The sequence below is a fragment of the Micromys minutus genome (assembly GCF_963924665.1).
Source record: "Micromys minutus genome assembly, chromosome: 15".
NCBI classification, from domain to species: Eukaryota; Metazoa; Chordata; class Mammalia; order Rodentia; family Muridae; genus Micromys; species Micromys minutus.
The window spans coordinates 34,666,637-34,689,013 of NC_137984.1; the positions used below are offsets into that span (position 1 = coordinate 34,666,637).

The 22,377-nt window shown below is 40.4% G+C and overlaps 1 protein-coding gene across 3 annotated transcripts in view; it reads right to left on the bottom strand.

Moving 5' to 3' along the window:
* Positions 1-16,812: 16,812 nt before the first annotated feature.
* Positions 16,813-22,377, bottom strand: part of DCUN1D1 (defective in cullin neddylation 1 domain containing 1) — a 36,765-nt gene continuing 31,200 nt past the window's right edge. For all 3 annotated transcript variants that reach the window (XM_080929523.1, XM_080929525.1, XM_080929524.1), the window contains exons 5-7: positions 20,921-21,003; positions 20,592-20,688; positions 16,813-19,438 (exon numbers count right to left, since the gene is read on the bottom strand). In XM_080929523.1, coding sequence (XP_080785649.1) covers positions 19,359-19,438; positions 20,592-20,688; positions 20,921-21,003 — 260 coding nt within the window. In that variant the 3' untranslated portion in view covers positions 16,813-19,358. The remainder of the gene's footprint in view (positions 19,439-20,591; positions 20,689-20,920; positions 21,004-22,377) is intronic.

Sequence of the window (22,377 nt, forward strand, 5' to 3'; positions counted from 1 at the left end):
GCCTACAGACTCTGCATGCCCATGCACTAGCATCCTCGGTACAGGAAAGGACTCTACAGATAACCCATGAGAAATGTAAATACCAACCTGAAGGCAGAGAAGTGAGAAATGAACCCAAGCAGAGATGAGAATAAAAACTCAGACTGACTTCATCAACTGGGATCAGACTTCAGAGAGTCTAATGCCAGGCTTTCAAATGTCAGAGCATTTAAAACACGGTATAATTTGGGGGAAAGTTTCCAGAAACAGTCATTCCAAGTCCAGATGTACAATAAAGGTCAGGGTGTGCCTACATAGACACTTCTGTGTAAAGCACGTGTGACCGTGAAGAGAGGTTCTATAGTTAAAAGGCCTAGAATCTAATGTAACCTCTCTCCAAGATAGCACAGGGGTCAGAAGTACATAAGATATATGTGACATCTCTCCTAAGGATAGATTTTATAACTCTGAGAGCAAAACATAAAGGTCTAGGGGGAGTCTAGGGTAATCATTCTGGGGAATTTGGGTGAGATCTAACTCTATAGCAAAAGGTGGGTTAAATCTGCCGCCACAGATAGCAAAAAGGTTACTATGTCATTAACAATATCCTCTTTCCCTCTCTGGATGGAATACAGGTATTTTAACTCCCCCATTGAAGCAGAACCTTGGGTGATTAACATTCCTGGTTCCTTACTGCTCAGCATGTGCAAAGACCTTTGTGCCCCAACCAACCCAGCCACAAATCCTTTGAACCACAATGGTACCCTGACTGCAAGATATGCTAGGGTAATGGTGGCACAAAGCTATGGGAATAACCAACCAATATCTGATTTGAGTCCCAATCCAGCACAAGATGAAACCCATACTTGACACTACTTGGGTAAACAAGAGCCTGAGACTTGAGACTAGATAGTTCAGGGACCTAAGGTAAAACTAAATTCTACAAACACCTGACAATGAAATGACTTCTAGGGACATCCTACTGTATTCCAAAAATCAAAAACAAATGAACAATAACTACAACAACAAAAAACCAATGGCCTCTAAATCAACAGGATCGATACACATGAACACAGAAAGACCAAGGCAGCACGCCTTCATGGGTCTGCACAGTTGGTAGAGCTGAAAGAAGTGGACACGTACCCCACTCCTAACCCAGAAGATATCTTCAATTGATAACTTTCAAATGAACATTTATTTTTCCCCAAGGACATCTCACTGGGGAAACAAAGGACTCTTCAGGATAGGCACCATGCCCAGTAACAATGGACGACAACAAAGAATTGACTGAGAGGTGTCTTTGGAGGTTCCTTCTCTCATGATGTCATGTCAGATTTCTTCCTTTTTTATTTTTCATTTTTATTACTTAAAATTTTTAAAAAGTCTAAACTTTTTATTTATACATTTTTCTTCCTTTTTCCCCCCTAAAAGTCCTTTGTGCATTGTAGCGTCCAGTTTAGGAATTTTATAGGATTCCTGAGTGTGTGAACAAGTGCATCTCTGTTTCTTGGGCTATTTTCCTTCTGTTTTGTGCAATTTCCAAGCATTTTTTATCTTATTTTATCACAGTGTGTATCTGTTTCATTATTAACCCTTAGAAACTGGTTTGTTTTCTAATTAGAGACAGAACATTGGTGGTCTGGCTGAGGGGAGGTAGGGAGTCACTGGGAGGAAGGGGGAAGAAAACCTGAAATAAGGATATATTATGTGAGAGAGAAAAAATGTGTTGGTTTTTTGAGACTATACCTGTCTATGTAACCCTGTCCTTGAACTCGGAGATCTGCTTGCGTTCTGCCTCCCAAGAGCTGGGTTTAAAGATGTGCACCACCATGCCCAGCCCAAGAGAAAGTTTATTTTCAATAAGAGGAAAAACGTTCCCAAAGTTGAGCTGGAATGTGGCCCAGTTACATCACATGCACAAGGCCCTCGGTTTTGTCCAGCACCTCAGAAGTGAAAAATGACAGCAGCAGCAGCAACAACAACCACAACATCTAACAAAACAGTAGAAATTATACCTGGCAGAGTTGTAGTATCCAGAAAATATAGAGAATTCAACTGAAAAATGGGCATACTGCAAACACTAGACCAAGAAAACAGGAAATTTAGGCGGGATAATTTAGGACATTACATCAGAAACAAGTATCTCCATAAAGAAAAGGCAAGACCAGACAGATGGTTGAAATCTTCCAAACATCAGTTAAAGAATTGATGCCAGTTATCTTCAGACCAATCCCAAACTGAAGGAGTACTCCCAAAGCCAGTAAGGAGTTTAAGAGAGGCTGACTGTTTTCTGATCAATACTGACACAAAACTTGTGCAGCAGATACTAGAAGCTGTATCCAACTGCACAGTGAAGGGCAGTACACAGCTAATACACAGAAATGGTTCTCAGAAGGAAAGGATGCTTCACCATAAGATCATGAAAGAGCACCTTAGCAGACAGACAAAAATACACAATGGCTTCAATTCATGCAGATAGAAGTATAAACAGCTCACCATTTGTTGTAGTAAAAATAAGTAAATAAATAGGGGAAGATTGTAAGACAATTACCACCATCCAGTAACAGGCTGTGTAAAAAAACAAAACAAAACAAAAAAACCCTCCAGCTAGCATCAGACTGAATGAAGGATGAAAGTCAGCTTTTCTTCCGAACCAAGAACAAGGGAAAGGTGCTGACTTCCATTTTTTTTCCAAGTTCTGAATGCCTAACCAGGGCACCCAAATTAGGAAGAAGATTATCTGTGTTCACAGATGATATTTTACGTATTACTAGAAAACTCAAAATATCTTACTCTGGGACTAGAGAAATGGCTTAGGGGTTAAGAGCAATGGTTGTTCTTCCAGAGGTTCTGAGTTCAATTCCCAGCAACTACATGGTGGCTCACAACCATCTGTAGTGGGATCCAGTGTCATCTTATCTTCTGGTGTGTAAACAAACATGCAGAGAGAGAACTTACATATATGCACATAAACAAAGTTTTTAAAACTTAAAAAATATTCTATAGTCACATGTACATACTCCATTAGAACAATGAATTCAGAGAAAAACAAGATATGGCTATCAGGTAAAGGAGCACGTCACCAAGCCTGGTAACACAGGTTCAACCTCGGGACTGACAAAGCAGAGAGAACTGAAGTTGTCCTCCGGCCTCAACAAATGTTCCACATAGTACCCATGCACCCCTCCCTATAATGCACTATAAATATATACTTTTAAAAGGTACATAATACAAAAAAAAATTGGTCCTATTTCTATACCTTACCTATGAACAATTCTCAAAGGAAGGCCCTATCAGAGCACTACTTGACTGGGAAAGGAGGATCTTGAGTTATACAAGCCAAACAAGTCTGAGTTACACAGACAAACCCTTCCCCTCCTCCAAGAAACTCTATAAAAATGAAGAATATCACAGTTACAAAAACACCATGAGAATAAAATACACATGCTTCATGAAACCTGTGGCGTTTGGACACCCCACACTTTGAAATGCAGGCTGTGTTACCCTGGCCATCTTGGATTTATGATTTTCCACTGTTGGCCCAAGAGCCACTCCTTACCTAGATTCCCTTCCCAGGCATTGCACATGGGTCCTTCCCTTGTACTTAACCGGGTGGGACCAGATGCTGTGCTGTCTGACCAGACCAGGAAATAGCCACAGGCTTATAAATGACCAACCATCTCCAACCAGCTTCTGAACCTGCTGGTGGGAGTTCATTCTGGCAAGTCCAGTGTTCCTGGTGGGACCCAATCAGACCTTCTAGACACAGGATCAGCATTATACACTGGACAAAGTCAGAAGCTACAACCACCGTGGAGAAAGGAATGGATTTTGATCACCAAAATACTTTAAAAATTGGAGACTACAGTAGCTGAAATCACACATGACCTTTGAGTGTAACAGTGCACACCTATAATCCTAGTCCTAGGGGCAGAAAGCACAGGGGGATCCTTGGAGCTTGATGGCCAAGTCAGCCTAGCCAATTGCTGAGGTCCAGGAAGAATAAGAGACTGTTGAAAAAACTAATTAGGAAAATGATTGAGGAAAACACTCAACACTGACCTCTGGCCTTTCTATGCATCATTAGAATGGGAAAGAATACCTGTAAACCCCATGTTGTGAAGGGGTTCGTAGCCAGAATATAGAAAGAACTACAGTTTTACAAAAATAAAATCCACTTGATTTAAAAAGGGCAAAGGGCTTGGGCATCTCCAGGGATGACTCACAAATAGCCAACAGACAAAAAAAGTGTCTGACACTGAAGCCCCGCAGAGCAAACCCAAGCTGTGGGACTGAAGAGGTGACTCGGCAGTACTCATGTCACATGACTCAGAACTACCTGTAAATACAGCTCCAGGGAACCCAACTCCCTCTTTTGGCCTCAGTAGATACCCACAATATTCATACACACACTTCTGCATAGTTACACATATATACACATAATTAAAAATAAAATGTATAGATATCCCACACCCTTTGGATATTTACTTTTAAGAACAGAAAGAAGAAAAAAGTGTCCACAAATGGTCAAGATACTGAAAAACGTTTAGCACACCATGTACTGTTGGTAAGACTGTAAAGTAGTAAAGCCACTATAGAAAACCATGTCAATTTCTCAAACACTTAAAACTACCACATCATCTAGTGAGCTCACTTCTGGGTATAGCTCAAAGCAGGGCCTCAAATAGTCATATGTTCAGCTGGGTTCATAGATGCACTGTTCCAAATAGCCAGGAGTTGAAAACCATCTTTCACCTACAGATGCACAAGGAAGCAAAATGTAGTACGTGTGTGTGTGTGTGTGTGTGTGTGTGTGTGTGTGTGTGTGTGCGTGCGTGTGGATATACTGTGGAACATTATTCAACCTTGAATAGGAAAGAAATCCTGCCATATACCTCAACTGGAAGGACTCTGTGGACATCCTGCAGTGAGATAAAACAATCCTGGAAAGATAAATGCTGTGTGGTTTCACGTTGAAATCTAAAGTAGTAAATTCTTTGAAAAAGAAAAGTTAGTGTTGATCGGGGACTATGGGTGGAGAGAAGAGGGAAACTGTTAAAACAGAGGTGTTGTTTTAAATAGTATGTTTATCATTCAACAGAAAATCAAAGCAGAAATACAGCTTAAGTTGCCCTCCAAGCACAGCCTCTATTTCTAGTAAAACTGCTCCAAATCTTCTGGTTCATCATTCCTGTCTTTCTTCCCATGTGGAGGCTTGGACCTGCTGGCTGGTTTTGCATGATGGACTGACTGATCATTGCAGGGTCTGCAGCAATAGTGACCCGTTTGGCAGCCCCATGCTTTCCTAGGTGAAGGTTTACAGCACCAGCTTCCAGCATGTCTTTTACAGCAAGAACTACACCCTCAATATCTAACCCAGAACTTTGTGTGTTCCTGGTGCACTACATATCGTTTAGACATTACTTCCCCGGCCTTCTGTCAATGCCCATGGGATAGCTTCAAAACACTTGAGCAAATCTCCTAAAGGCATCTTGTGGAAGTCCAGGGTATCTATCTCCATGTGATGTGATCTGTTGGCCAATGTAATTCCCATCGCCCTCCAGCAGGTAAACGATGTGCCTACTGCGATTTCTGCATCACCCATCCGGTTCTCTATAGAACCTCAGCTATAGTAAAAATGGCCTCTTCTTTTTCATGCTTCAAAACCATCACCTGTGTCTCTGACTCCTGAGAGCTAAACTTGTCACAATTCCAAGCCAGAAGACAGTCTGGGAAGAGCTTCTGAGATCCTGTTTTGAGTTCTGCTTTTTCACATTAGGGTCACACAAGGAAGAGTCGTGTTTGCTGCTTACCACCAGTCCTTCTGAGATAGCTTTCTGAATCAGGAAATTCTTTTCTCCTTACTAAAATCCAACAGCTTTTCAGCAGTCTTTGCAAGCATTGCTCCCTTGGTCTCTGCTCCACCATCAGGACAAGCATATGCTGCTGGCTTTACATCTTAGAGAGGTAAGTTCACCTTCGTTTTCCTTCTTAAAACATGTGCCAAGAAATACTCAAGAGCCTAAAACTTTAGACTGATTTTATAAACAAATACACATGCCTCAGCAATAAGCTTCGCCAGAAAACTTCATTACATATGTATGTATGTATATATGTATGTATGCATGCATGTATGTACATACTACATGCTTCCTCATGGGTCACAAATAAACTGTCACTTAAAAGTTGAACACAGGCGCTTGAGAGTAAAGAGCACTGCCTGCTCGTTCAGAGGATCCAGGTTCAATTCCCAGCATCCACACGGCAGCTCACAACTGTCTGTAACTTCAGTTCTAGGGGATCTGATACCCTCACAGACAAAACACCAATGCATATGAAATAAAAATAAAAATTTTTAAAGTTGAACAGACTTACCAGAGAATCCTAGGTATATTTCTAAACATTTAAACAAACACTTGTATATAAAGGTAGATAGCACTATTATTTAACCTAATATCAAATTAAACCCAGACCCATCAATCAACTGACAGTTATCTGAACACTGCCTATCTGCATAATGAATATAATCTAGTTTCAGGAAGGGATGAAGTACTGATATTTGCTACTGTCTATGATAAGCCTTGGATACTAAGCACAATTCTAACCACAAAACCATGCATTGACAGGCAATGCATTAGCCATCATTAGGTCCCGAGGACAAGGCAACGGGAGACAACAGCTCAGAGGTCGCATTTCCACAGTGGAAATGTTCAGAGATTTAATCATGGTGATCACTGTACAGCCTCAAGAAAATATTAAAAAGCTGTTAAAATTGTATACATTGAAGGTGACTTTCATTAAATGTGTCACAATAAAAATGTTTGCAAACTGATACAAGATACAAAAGACACACTATAACCAAGTGTGTTCGATCCAGAAATGCAAGTGCTTTAATATCCAAAAAAGTCAATCAGTGTGGTACATATGCAAAAAGGACAGTCAATAAAACATATATTTAAAAACATACTCAGAAAAATTCTTCATTAACTAGGAAAAATGGGATTTAAAACACTTATCAGTCTTACTAGTGAAAAATAGATGTTTTCGCTTTAAAACTAGGTAAAAGGCAGGACACTTTTACCACTTCTTCCCAACATTATACTAGTCAGTAAAATAAGACAATAAAGCATAAATCCATGTGCATTAAAAAGAATTAAGCTATCGTCATTTGCAAAGGCAAAATGATGTACGTAGTATATTGTACAGGATTCATTAAAGATTAGAATTTATAAAGGTGTAGAGCAACAGCATGGAACTCAGGATAAATAGACAAAACTCCATTTTATTTCTATATACTAGTCACAAAATATTACACATGAAATGAAAAAAATTCACAATGACATAAAAATGTAGATAGTGCAATACTTACAGAGAAATCATAAAATTTGGTAGGGAAATGTAAAGATGTAAGCAAATAATATATATTATTTATTGTTCTGGAATACATTTTTCTTTATACCTAAAATTATAATTGTTCAAACCAATGCATAGATCGAAGGCAAGGTGTCTGAACAGTATTCCTGCTGTTTGGCATCAGAGCGCTACGTCCTGGGACAGTGAGCTCGTTCCCCTGCCCCTGCTCCCCTAGGTGCTGACACAGGACCGCACTCCAGTCATAGGAAAGGGTCTCAAATGCTTCTGTACTTAGTCACCTTTTCCTTGTAATAGAGTTAGGCTATGAACCCCTCATGGTGGGCTGCTGGCCTACTGACAAGGTATTGATATGGTTAAACGGAGGAAGGTGTAACCTGATCAAACAGAACTGGAATCTAGACCCTTGCACCACATTCAACCTTAAACTGAAGCATAAAACTCAAATGGTCTGAACTATAAAATACATAGAAAACGAAGGGAAAGTCTTAGTGACTAGTTAGGTAAAAATCTCTTAAGTTACAACACAATACTTATCAATTGATCTTTATCAGTTTTGGGTCAGGGGTGAGATGGTGGGAGGAAAAGAGGGAGGGAGAGAGAGCCTAAGAAAAATGCAGATGTTCCTACTTGCATGTATACACACACACACCAGATGCAAAAGTTATACACAAAATATATCTGGAATAAAGGACCGTACCCAGAATAAATTTTAAAATATGTCTTATAATTCAATAATACGAAACAGGGCAAGATGGAGAATTCAGTGTCAGCTGGGGCTACATTTGAGATGGGGTCTATGTTATCTACAAAGTGCTGCCGCAGTGCTGTATCCTGGAGGACTCAGAGGATGTAGTTGTGGGAGATCTGCTAATACCCTGTAAGGAACACATGTTTCAACAGCAAACAGTCTCGAGGACCCAGCTCTAGATCAGCTATCATGAGTGATTTCTACAGAATGAAAAAAAGTGTTCACCAAAATGAAGATCTAATTCAGAACCAAATGATTCTTAGATGTGCCCTGACAGCGGACCGGAAGTGAGAAGGCTCTAGAAAAATCATCAAGATAGAAACTGTGTCTGTATGCAAACACAATAGGCTTTTGGGATGGATCTGCTGAAATGGACTGACCTGGTAGTGACTTTATAGTGACTTCATTTCTTTGTAGGGACACAAGATCTTTTCTTATGACTATAAAGCATTTTCCTGTTGGCTTCCCCTAACTGGGCTGTCTTGTCTTGCCTCAGTAGGAAAAGATGTATCTAGTCCTGCAGTAACTGGATGTGCAGGTGTGAGGGGGTGGAGTACCCAGAGGGGAGTGTCTCCTTCTCAGAGAAGGGGAGTGGGAATTGGGGGGGACAATCTGTTTGAGAGGGTTACTGGAAGGAGGGGGCTGATATTGGGATATAAAGTGAATAAATTTTTAAGAAGAGTAATAGAGGCAGCTTTTCCTGTAGAACATAAGGTACCTCAAATTCTTCCTCTGCGCTTCTGCACTCAACCCCAACAAACCAAACCACAGACCAAACCAAACCTGTGTTGTTCATGTGAGCATCTGAGTTATCAAGAGAGATGGACTGACTGGCTTCAGCCTGTATCTGAGTCTCCAAATGGCCTGAAAGAATTCAATATGGTTTCCTGCAACAAAGCTTCCTACGTGCTCAAGTCTCCTATTGAGACAGCTGTTCTGCAGGCCCAATGCTGCATTCTCAGATGAGATGCTACCCCCTCATAAACTTCAAACAAGAGTCTATTAGACATTTAACTACTGTGATGGTTTGCATATGCTTGACCCAGCAATAAAACTATTACAAGGCATGGCCTTGTTCGAGGAGGTGTCACTCTGGGGCTGGGCTTGGAGATACTACTCCTGGGGCTGGGCTTGGAGATACTACTCCTAGCTGCCTGAGGATGCTCACTCTGTTCCTGGCTTCCTTTGGATAAAGATGTAGAACTCTCAGCTCCCCTTGCACCATGCCTGACTAGATGCTGCCACACTCTTGCCTTGATGATAATTGATTCTACCACTGTACCTGTAAGCCAGCCCCAATTAAATGTTATTTATAAGACTTGCCATGGTCATGGTGTCTGTTCACAACAATAAAACCCTAACTAAGACAACTACTGTGTTGAAATTCTGTCATTCAACAGAGCTCAGGGGATATTTGACTCCTACAAGATCCTCAGCTTCCCAGTGCAGATGTGTTTGCTGGCATGGTGTCAGCCAAACTGGAAAGCCTAAAGCAGACACCTGTGCTCTCAGGAAAAAGGAATCATCCAAACTTACCCCTGCTGTGCTCACAAAGTGTGAGAATCAACCCACCCTACACATACTACAACACTTTGAAAAGCTGAGAATAAAGCAGGAGAAGTTGAAGAGAAATACAAAGAACTCTCATAATGCAGACTTCCCAGCTTCTTCAGGAAACCTTGTGGGTTATTATTAGTTTGTGTCATCTGTCCCCAGGTAACAGTATGACACAGGGATTACCAGCCACCCCTTTTTTTGCTGCTCAAGGAAGGCAGAGCAGGGGTACAGTTAGGTGCCCCTAACTAAAAGCACTGAATGTAACTAATCTGGAGAACAGCCTCACAGCTGATGGAGAGCAGCGAAGTGCAGCCTGTCCCAGGCCACCATCTCCAAAGACCTGACACATCAGCTGGTTCCACTCCAGCATTTACCAAGCTCCTCTCAAAGATTACAAAGACATGGTAGGAGGCATCTTTTAAAGGGAACATTCTGGAGGGGAACTGAAGGCACCTGTGTACCAGCCCTGCACTGTTACAAAAACACCCAATTGAGTGCAATGTCTATGCCCTCCAAGGCATAAGGTTCGGTGTGCACAGGCATCTAATTTCAGAATGTCCTCCTTGTTCCCTAAGCTGGCACCAGTTAGCAGATATTTCTGCTCTTTCCACCAAGCGCTCCAACCACAAATCCTTCTCCATGACTGCTATTCTAGACATGTCTTACAAACGCAATCAGCTTTCCCTCTTTAAGACTGGTTCTAGTACCTACCACCATGTCAAGGTCATCTGCAATGTGGTATCTTCCTTCCTTGAATTAGCACACAATGCATTGAGTGTAAAGTAACTACAGCATCTCCCACTGCCACCTCCACAGTGCCCATCCCCCTTTCTAGTTTCATAGCTAGGAGCTACACTCACATCCACATACATACACATGTATAAAGATTAGTAGCTAAAACCTGTATATGAGACAGTTCTTTCTGACCCTGGGTTAACTCAGAATTTTCTAGATCCATTTCCTTGCAATTTTTTTTTTTATTTAGCTGAATAAAATTCAATTGTGTGTATGTACCCTGTCTTCACCATCCATCCATCTATAGACCTGTTCAATGGGAGCATCAATAAACCCTGCGGTAGTTTCTGATAGGACAGATCCTGAGTATATACATACCATGAGGTACACACAGATCACAGAGTACTTCTATCTTTACACGTTTCTACAATGGCTGTATTAGTTTACTCCCTCCAACAGCGAATAAGGGTTATTTCTCCGCATCCTCGCCAACAACTTGTTGCAGTTTGTTTTATGACAGACATTAAGCTGGAGTACAGATCTCAAAGTAGTTTTATTTTGCATTTCACTAATAGCTAAGGGTGTTTTAAAAGTAACTTTCTTTACCCGTTTCCTTTCTTCCTGTAAGCACAGTCGAACTGTGTAGATGCGCATCCCTTCATCAGCAGGTATGCTTACATTGCTCCTTGTTAGCTCCTATACCTCTAATAATTTATGTTTTTGTGTGGCGGGTCTTTTCCATTCGCTTGAGTATACCTAGAAGAATTCTTAGATCACATTCTAATTCTGTATTTAATGCATTGCGGAAAAGCCAATCCTTTTCCTGAAGCCAGTGCAACAGTTTTCAACCTCACCCACAACACCCAACAGCTCACTGCTCTACAGTCTCAGCCACAAATCAAACCCCGGGTGTCAGATGTGCAAAGCAAGGGCTGTCACTGAGCGACCAACTGAGCTCCTGTTCTACTCGGGAAGGGTGATGCCTGTTAAGAAATGGCTTCTCTGCAGGCTCATTTATACTATCCTATTAATGACATTTAATGTCTTATGTGAAGTGGACAGTTAGAAACTAATGAACTACAGAAATGACTGCGTCATTTATTTGGAAACTAGGAGTTTCTGGCCAGTGAGGAAAGATACTTCTGCGGGAGCCTGACCCATGTGGACGGTGAGAGAGGAACGCCACAGAGTTGTTCTCGGGCCTCCGTGTGCATTACCATGGCATGTATTCCCACCCACACACATATGCGTTATGCACACATAAAATACTAATTACTTTTAAGATCAAGAGTCCATTCCATCAGTGTTTCCAGTCTGCTGACCTAACTGTATTAGCTTCTCATGCCGCATATCATTAATGCTCAGAGTAAGTTCAAGTTACGATACACATTTTTACTATGTACTCAAAATTTCACAATTCTTTTGAAACTGTACATAAAAAATTAAAGCCATGGCAGATATCTCAAATAAATTACCGGGTATAGGTGAAGAGATTTACCAAGACACTGTAATGTATGGGTCCTGCGTGCATTGCACCGTATGCATAGATACTGACTCGTTGTGGATGAAAATAGTTTGTTGGCTAGTGTTGGCACACCTTTTAATCCCAGCCCACAAAAATAGGGGCAGATGCAGCCAGATCTCTGAGTTAGGGGCTAGCCTCGTCTATAGAGAGAGTTCCAGGACAGCCTAGGCTACACAGAAAATCCATGTCTTGAAAAATAAAAACAATAACAACTAAAAGAATGAGGTTGAGATGATTAGTAACTAACAGCAAGAAACTGATAACTAAATGGAAGGCTAGAATGTGGTTGTTTTTAAAAACCATAGCACTGAAATAATTAATTACCAGTTAAATCATTTGCTTTCTGGGAACTGCTTTAAAACAAACCAAGGTTCCAATCACAGGTAGCATATATGTATGCCAGGAACCAAGCATGTTTTTGTTTCTTCTCTGTCTGAAATTTTTTTATTAAAAATGTAAGGAACACAACTACACAGAAAAGCCCAGCAGCCTGTAATCTGAAACACTGGTTTGATTTCTTTCTTTCTTTGCAGCAGTGGAGACCTACCTCAGGACATCACTCAGGCTAGATAAGGGTCATCTACACAGCTAATCTCCGACCCCAGCGCCACACTGCCCTTTAACCTGTAGCCAAGGACCACTTGAGGCTGAGGCAGCCTTACGCAGCTGCGTAGACAGCTGAAAAAGCGCAGTAAGTCAACCCTTAGGAATTCTACCAAAATTTCAAAGTTACCTCAAAAGTAAAAGGTCTGGAAAACATGCACAGCACTTCAGGCCATTTTCAGGGCCTTGCACTTAGACGGACGTTAAAGACACTTTGCCCATCAGCACCCACCCGCACTTGAGGCGTCTCCAGAACCACTTCACTTGCACTGGCTTCAGAAAACTCAACCTTCACGGAGGAGCACAGCCCAGACTGATTTCTTTTTCCCCCAATTCTAGAGCAATCTCCAGGTCATTACAAGTTCCCCAGACTGCACATCCTGTAGACAAGAGCTAATCTGAAAAATACCTCTACTGGAATGAGCATGTTTATGAAGAAACGACAAGGAAGAGGAGAACCAGCAACACTTGTGTGGGGGTAGAACATCTCTTAACTGGTACAGTCACAATTTCAAATCTCAAATTGTGAGAGATGAAAATGAATCCACACAAAGACAAACAGACATTAATTCATAGCATCATCATCTTTAAAAAAAAAAAGTAGGAACATTAAATGTCTGCCACAAATGAGAACAAAGATGGAGTCAGGTTTACTTCAGAATGGAAGCACTCAGTAGCCCAAGGAGCTAAGCCACATTCGAGGTTCAACAGGAACACAACACTCCAGGACAATGCAAACTTACAAACTGTGTGATTCTCCCTAGAGCGGGGGTCCTTGGAGGCACAGGAGTAGCTCAGGGGGCATTTTCAGTCTGGTGGCCCTGTCCTAAACCTTGATTGTGATGACACAGCTGTTGAATGTGCTGGATGACTGAACCAGGTAGGTGCAAGGATCATGCTTCAAAGGAGCCATGTATGGTCCTGGCACCAACACTACCACCGACTGCTCCTTCAGCCTCGCTGAGGAACCGTTAAAGCTCTGGCTGCCAGGCAGTCCAGAGATTCGATATCAATTCTGATGACTACTAGGAACCCCACACTGGCGTGAAAGCATGTTACTGTAAAGGATCCCACGTCAGCACGCTCCTCACAGTGCCTACCGTCTGCTGAGGAACAAGGCAGCACATAACCTCTGTTCACAACAGTGTAGACTGTGGCCATTTTACACATGTATCTCACTCTAAACTTATCCATATCCCCAGTCTTCATCTCTATTCTCTTCTGGAAAAGCATTCTCGCTGGATATCACCCAATTTTTTCATTAGATAAAAAGTTTTCTCTATTTTATAACCTGAAATAAAGTTTTAATATTTATATTGAATATGCCTTTACATACAAACGTACTTCTTAGATGTAAAACAATTGTGCCTTTTCTTCTTCCATGTTTGTTAACTAAGCTGTTCCTTGTACACTTCACACAATTGTTCCAAAGCAAACTTTGTTTTCTATTTTCTTTGAACTTGGTGCTTTCTCTGAGCGGATGCTAGCTTTTCTTCTCGGCTGTCTTAGCTGGCTGACAGAGTTGCCAACAAGGTAAAGTTGCCTTCTCAGACAACAACAGCACACCTGAGGGTCAGGTGTGTAGCTCCGCTGGTCAGTGCTTCTGGAGGCCCTGGGTCCCAGCTGCAGCACTGCATAAACCATACCTGTGATCCCAGCACGTGGAGGTATGAGGGTCAGGCGTTCAAGATCATCCTTAGTTACACAAGGAGTTCAAGGCCAACCTGGAGGCTGCATGAGACCACCCTCAAAAGCAAACACAAAACATTTTAAAACCCAAAAATATTAAGAACTAACCTAAAGACCTGGAGGGAAGCCCAGCAGCTCAGAGCACTGGCGGTTCTTCCCTAGGATCTAAGTTCCATTTCCAGAAGCGACATGGTGGCTCACCAACATCTGACGTCAGTCTCAAGGGATCCAATGCCCTCTTCTGAGCTCCTTGAACTTGACACACAGAAATACATAAAGGAAAGACACCTATACACATAAAAGGGAGGAAGAGAAACAACCCAGCTGGTCATGGTACCACGTGCCTCTCATCCCCAGCATTTGGGAAGCAGAGAGGCAAACTAATGTTTGAGACAACACTGGCCTACATAACATCCCATTTCCAAAAGTGCAGTATCAATCAAAGCCAAGTGAAAAAATCTAATCCTAATACATCTCCTGTGAAACACTTGGAGAGAGAAAAGCAGCAGGGTATGGTGACATGCTCCTTTAACTCCAGCCTTCAGGAGGCTGAGGCAGGTGGACCTCTGTGAGTTTATGGCCAGCTGTCTCAAAACCCAGCTATTGCAAAACCAAAACAAACAAACCCCCAAAACACCACTACTACCATCACCACCAACCAACTACCCACAAGAGATAAAATGTAAAGTGTAAAGTAGGGACGTCTCAAACACTTGTGCCAAAGCTTGCAAACTGAAGGACAGTATCGCTGCCAAAAGGTAAACTGAAAGAGACCCTTCGTACACACTTAAGCACATCTTTAAAATGACAGTTTAATAGAGTAGGTGATGTGCCTTAGTGGTCGGTACTTTGCTTGTCTAACATACACAATGCCACCTTTGGTCCCCAGCTCCAAATAACTGGGGTGTGTTGAGACACACTTGTAATCCCGGCACTCAGGAGATGGGGGCTAGAGGATCACAAGTTCGGGGATATCCTTGGTTAAAGGGTGATTCTGAGAACAGCCAGGGGTCCATTACGCCTCCATTTCAGAACAGTAACAACAAAAGCAAAAGTAACTGCAAAGTAATTCTTTGTAAACTGCCCTAGATAAAGCCATTACCCTTCACTCTTTTCACCATGATTTAATTGTTTACAAGAGGTTTTATGTTGTTATTTTTGAGGGTATTTGTTTTCCAAATTAACCTGGGGCTGGAGAGATTAAGGACAGCTAGCTCGCTGCTCCTCAGGTCTCAGCAGCCGCTTAGGTGGCTCCCAAGTGCCTGTATCTCTAGCTGTCCAGGATCGAGAGCATTCTTTTAGCCTGAATCAGCACCTGAAATCGTGTGCACACATCACACATACCCCAAGCCACATAATTTAAAGTAAAAAAGAATCTTGAAAAACAACCAAAGAGAAGTCAAAAGCTGAGTTAGCACTGATTACTGAGCCCAGGGCAAAGTTATCCAAGAGGTGGTCTACAGGCAATGACACTTTCCAAACGGGCAATACAGAAAAGAAGACACGAGCCCCTTGAGGGAACAGCGGTGACAGGTCCAAGCTTAGCTGTCCTGCCTCCAGAGTGTGGTACATTACAGCCAATTCAGTAAGCCCAACAGAGTAAATTCAAACCAGGAATTAACCTCACTCAGTTCCTCTGAAACAAAAAGTATTGCTGTGATTATAAAAATGGAAGCAATAAAAGGGTTGGGAAATACACTCAAGTTTATAATCAATTAAACAGTGAGCCATAATTCGACCCTATTCACCATCTGTTATATAAAAACCATAATTCAGTTATTAAGATATGATAAATCATTCACATTTTAAAACTTATTACATTTATCAAATTTGATAAAACTCTTATCAAAACATCTCAGCATTCAATAAAAACCATATTATTCAAAGTTTAAAGTAACAATAACAACAATAACAAAAAAAAAAAAAAAACCCAGAGCTGTCAGGTAAATGTTTCCTATTAAATACACAACATTCAGAGCCATATAAATTCTTACTAAAAGTTGATTCATTTTACAAAGGCATACTCTGTAAACAATTATAACTTTTCCCAACTCCATTTTCCATTTTTAATCCCTAAATTATTCTCGTAGGTCAACTTCCTATTTGTATGCCCAAAACGGCAGGTTTCCAACCAACAGTCCTTGACAGCAACACCTAAATACCTAAGCAGGGTGGGCGTGGAATGACTCAAACCTTAGCACCAAAGAAGAGAATAAATAACTCTGCTGTAGATCTTTGAGGAAAAACGTCTACCTTGCTTAAGAATTATTCAGGAAAGAGATACATAAAAGGCTTCCGACGTTCTCGCTGTCACTGAAACTTAAAACGGACAAAGGAGGGTGCACACTCACAATGCCGCAGTAAACAAATAACAGTTCAGATAAACACGAAGCTGAGCAAGGTTGTAAACATTACTTGGTAAACACTTGGCGCAGCTTCTCTTCCCCCAGATGTGCCATTACAGTGTTCCTCCATGAACAATGAGTCTTCTGGAAAAGTCTTCAAGTATAGTCTAGTTTTGTGAAAATCTGGAGCACTGAAATAATATGTGAAGGATTTAGTCATGGCAAATTTACTGAAGCTTTTATTGCCTCTGCAGGTAACATGACAGGGATTGGAAAAGACACACTTGAACTTACAGAGATATGCAGATGATAGTCACTGAACTTTGACCTCAAGTATTTTTATATGTGGGTACTTCTCATTTTATACATTTTACTACTTAAAAAGCATTACATTTAAAAATGTGTACCTGTTATGACATTTGGCAAAAAGTAAACTCTCCTGTGGTTCTATCTGAAAAAAAAAAAAGATTCAGCTTGGAGACCTGATCCAAAAACTGGGCCCCACTGAAGCCGGCAAGCTGGCTGTGCATGAGTGTGGCCCTTCCCCCGCAGACTCACCGAAGCCCTCCCCCAACAGCGGAAGCATTTTTAGTACAAAACATTCCCCCTCAGAATAAACACATTAAATCAACTTTCTCTTTTGAGCCCTAGCAATAGTTTTAATTCTAAAATGCCATCATGGTGAGCAACCTTAACTTTTTTGCTACATAATTAAAAGCTTTATATATTTTTGTTTATAATTACACAGTAATTGTAAATGTTTAGTACCAAACTGATGACAAACACTATTTTGTTAAAAAGTCTTGCATTTAAAAATAAAATCTGTAAAACCCAAAGCATTAGGCCACACACAAATATCAAGATTTTTATGAAAAAAAAAATTATGAGGCAGGGAAAGAAGCTAATGGAGTCTCATTTGAAAACAAATCATATCTGAATCAATCAATCTGAAAACAATACAAGAACTCAAAATGTTCCACATAGGAAATAAACAATATAGGTCTGTAAAACTTTTAAAGATATATGTACATATATCTTTAATTTTTTCATAATTGAAGTTCTTCATATTTACAAAAATAAATCAAAAAATACTGAAAACAAGATTCTTTTTTCTTTTAATAACCAATCCCTGTAACATGAATAGAAATTTACTCTAAGCTTCCTCTGGTAGAAATGCATTCCTAAATTAAAGTTATGATTGGATTAATGATATATCTGTAAGGTAAGCTTTCTATGCATTTTCCAAATCATGTGACTAAAGCAGCCTTAATCATTTCGTGTCTGTGTAAAGTTCTGCTGTCCTGAAGAACATTCCTTGGTGCCCTGTAGAGGACCTGGATACATAGAGCAAAGTCTGTGCCTACTGAAGAGCAGTCACCCAACATTCAGTTCATCATTTTAACTTCCTCATGGAGATATTTATAAACACACCCCTTTCACATGTCAGTATGTTAACAGAGAAACAAGCATTTTCAGCAGGAGAGCAACTCATGAGTCCTGTCATGGGAAATAACAAACAAACAAAAAAAAAAAAAAAACAAAACAAAAATCGACTGCATTCTGCTTTGATGTGGAAATAGCAAATTCGAGTGAGACAAAAACAGCCAAAAGTCAAATAATTAATAGAGCAGAAGCCACTGGTATTCGGCCCCAGCACTCGCCTGTCTGACAGTCTCTGCTCTGGAGTAGAGACTTGGCGACCACAGTGACGTAGCAGTAAAGCCATCCCAACAGTCAGCAGTCACACTGTTGGACCACGGCCTGAGAGAGCAGCGCCATGAGAAAGGTTGAACTTCATGGCTCACCACAACCATTTCAAAAATTTAAATCTTACCATCTTCTTATAAATTAAGTGAATTGCATTGTGTTCCATAGTGAGTTGACAAAAAAAAAATTTTAAAACAGCAAAAACCTAAAACCCTCATGCCTAAATTTAGAATATTATAATGTATAGCAATCCAAAACATTCAAACAAATGAAACAGTTTAACTTGTTCGAAGGCACAGAAGCATTTCTGTGTGGTGTGTGGTGCACATGAGAGCAGAGTCTGACAGTCGGTCTCATTACAGTATTCCTTTAAATAAGAGTTCACGGTAGGACACTGTATAGACATGGGTCAGATAACCACAGACTTGTTTTGTAGAACCTTCGCGAGAGTCTGAAACACAAGACTTATTCAGGGAGTCATCAAATTATCCTTTTTTTCATGTGTTGGTTATTTTGACATTTCTTTTATCAGGTATTCTATTCACACCAATAGTACATGTGGTTTGCCAGGAAAATTAAATTCCCCCAAATCAAACACCATTCCAGATGCGGTACATTAGATAAATTCTCATTTGAGTGCTACCAGCATAGTCTTTGCAACTAGCCCAAAGCATGTACTTAACAAGTTTTTATAAATTGTTTGCGGTGTTCATTATTATGTTTAATTCTTATGCCAAACTGTTTTCTGATGAAGACAGCATTGTGCTTTATGCAAGAATGGAAACCTCTAAATAATCACCATCAAGCTTCTGTGACTTATGGGAAGACAAACTAAGATGGTCCACAGGTATAAGATGAGATCCACAATGTTGGAATTATAAGTGTTTAGAGTGGCCCAGACTAGAAGACAAGCCCAAACCACCAGTAGAAGAATGGAGTATGATATGGTCCAAGATGTATCCTTAAAGTTTTGTCTCAACCCTCAGTCTGAACTCTGAGGATTGATCTTCAGTTCAGTCCAGCCAGCAGAATTGACTGTGCATTTTCCGTTGTGTTTATTGTACAGACTATGTACATTCTAGAAGGTTCTTTAGTGCTACACTGTTGTACTTTTTGTCCCAGCAATTTGAGGGCGTGCAAATTCCACAAAGTCATCAATAAGAACAGGCCATGCTCCTGGAAAAAAAAGAAAAAGAAGAAAAATGGAGGAAGGGAATAGAGAAAAGCAGACTCAAAGCTAATACTGTAATAGGATCCTGTTATTCATAGCTTCCTCAGAAAAATTACAGTATGTTATTCTTATCTCTCCCAGTGATCACTCTTTAAAAATTCCATCTTATGTTTTCTAATAATACATTCCTATCTTTATTATTCTAAAATTGGGTTACTACTGAACCAATGGAAACATCTCTTCTGAGCAATCCACCAACAGTACAGTAGTGGTACAGTTTTCAGAGTCTTACTAAAGTCAGACAGTCACATAATGACGTGACAAATCCTACAGTCCTCCCTTGTGAGCATCTCTCACTGTTTAGTGACAAGAAAATGGAGGCCAAGCCACGGCCCTAGGACATTTGTGAGGACCTGAAGTATACGGGGGTCTTTCAAAGAATACCTATCCTACACTCAAAAATCCCAAACAGTCATTGGCTGGTCCTCGGAACCAGGCCACTGTGAAGGACTAACAGTGCAGACTGCAGCACACTGCACAGAGAAATTGGAGAGAGCTTATGCACAGTGGCTGGATGCAGGAAGACCACCAGGCAGCTGAAGTCATTTTAAATTATACAAATCCACACACTTCATGAGTTTGCAGACAAGACTAACAGAAAACAAACAAAACCAAAAACAACCTCACTAGGTTCAAATGAGATAAAATAAATTAAGAGAATGAAACTCAAACTGTACATGTTGAAATACGAGTGAATATTCTTATGTCTTTCTAGAGGACAAATACTGGTAAAAAAAAAATAAAAAATAAAAAGTTCTCCGTTAATTGTGTGGGGCTACAGACAGAGTCCAGACCCACAAATGTTCTGCACCTAAGCTAGGACTTCATCTCATCTTCCTTCACAGCAGTTGGCCAAGAGGCAAAATAAATAAATAAATAAATAAACACAAAGAATAAAAACTTCTGAATAGGCACTCAAATGCACTTCTGTGTTACAGCATGTGCTTAGCAAATTAAAGCCGAGGTTTAATTTCTAGCACGCACGCTAGACAGACACGTTTATACACAGTGGGGTATGTATGTGTAAAGCTCAGAAAAGATCTCTTCCATAGAAACAGTGGGTGAAAAGTCAGGCAAAGAAAATAATACTTTTGCTACCTTCTTCATCATAATTGGACATGTCATCTGCAATCATGGAACTGAAGTCTAACAGAAGGTTCCACGTGTCTTTTGGTATTGATCGTTTATGATGCTCCTATTAAGATATCAAAAACAAGAAGCCTTTAAACTATGAAAACAATTGGGAAAAGTTAGTCTGGCTGTTGCAAAACATAAGAAAATGTAACATTTGTAAAATGAAATGCTAGTAATCAAATTTCTCATTCTACATCCATGACATGCTAAGATTAATGATGCCTTAAAATAAATTAATATTTAAGTATAGTATAATCTTCAGAGAAAACAAACTGCAGAAAATGTTAACTTACCAACAAAAATTTATTCCATAAGTCTAAGAATTTAAATCTTCCATTAAGCACTAAGTTCCAGTAAGCAATGGCCATTTCTAGATCTGTAATATTAAAAATAAATTATGAACTTTAATGCTTTGAATATATGTCCCTGCAAAAGAACAGTGAAACAAAGAAAGCCATTTGCATTCTGAGTGTCATAGATCAAACTTTTCTCAAAGACCCAAGTCCACACATGTAACCTGCTTCTATTCCAGTGAGCCTCCAGGCAGGGCCTCTGCGGGAAGAATAACAAGGCTTACCTCACAGGGTGTTCTGATGTGGACAAGCAAGTGCAGTCATGCACTTCCCCACTGCCGAGTACTCATATGTGGAGGTCCCCAGGCTCAGCATGGAGCCTCCCAACATTCTGAGGCAAATAACCATTTGCTGTAGTGGCTGTGTATACAGCATGGGCCACTTAGCAGTACCCAGACATTATCATTACACACCAATATGTCTCCTATATAGCCAAAGACAACATCAACTGGTTAAAATGCAAAGGATCACTCAGTTTCTAATCTTGAGCTTCTTACACTCCACAATTGATGTCTAGCATGTCCTAACTACAGACATGAAAATATTGTGGGGTTTGTTTGTTTAAGCATAAGTCTGTTGCTCTCTTGCCCCAAAACATCATTCTCATAAAATGCATATTCGTGACAAGGTTCACTTCCTAGTAACATGAGGAAATAAAGTAATTTAAAAATTAAATACTACTACTAATAACCTGTTTTTTTAAGTTTCCCCATGACAACATAAAAGGCTCTTTAGTTGGACATGAACACAGAAGGCTAAAGGATTAATCCTGACAACACCCACTGTGACAAATTCCAACCTGTTCTGCAACAGAAAAGACAAGTTGAACCTTTTCAAGGAACTCAAGTAGCTGAAGCTGTACGCATAGCTTTTAAGAGAGACTGACTGGATAAATCACACTGCAGGGATCTTACAAATCCTTTCAGCTGTGATATCAAGATGATGTAACAACCTGAGGCACCCCTGAAAAGCAGTAAAGACTAGGCTGGGCAAATGCTGCTCATAATTTCTTTAAAAAAGTGTGTGTGTGTGTGTGTGTGTGTGTGTGTGTGTGTGTGTGCTGGTGTATATAAAACAAAAAAACAGAAAACAAACAAACAAACCTCAGTGCTTATTCACTGACAAAACCCCCGGATGACTTCTAGGGAATCAGTTGAAAATCACAAATGATAGAGATCTGTGGTGGTTTGAACAAAGATGGCCACCATGGACTCATATATTTGAATGTTTGGTCTCCAGTTAGTGAAAACCTTTGAAAAGAATTAGGAGGTGTGGTCTTGTTAGAGGTGTGTCATGCCTAGCTCATGACATTCCCAATGACTCTCTCAGCCCTGTGTTTGTGGGTCAGATGTAAGCTCTCAGCTGCTGCTCCACATCATGCCCGCCTACTGCTATGG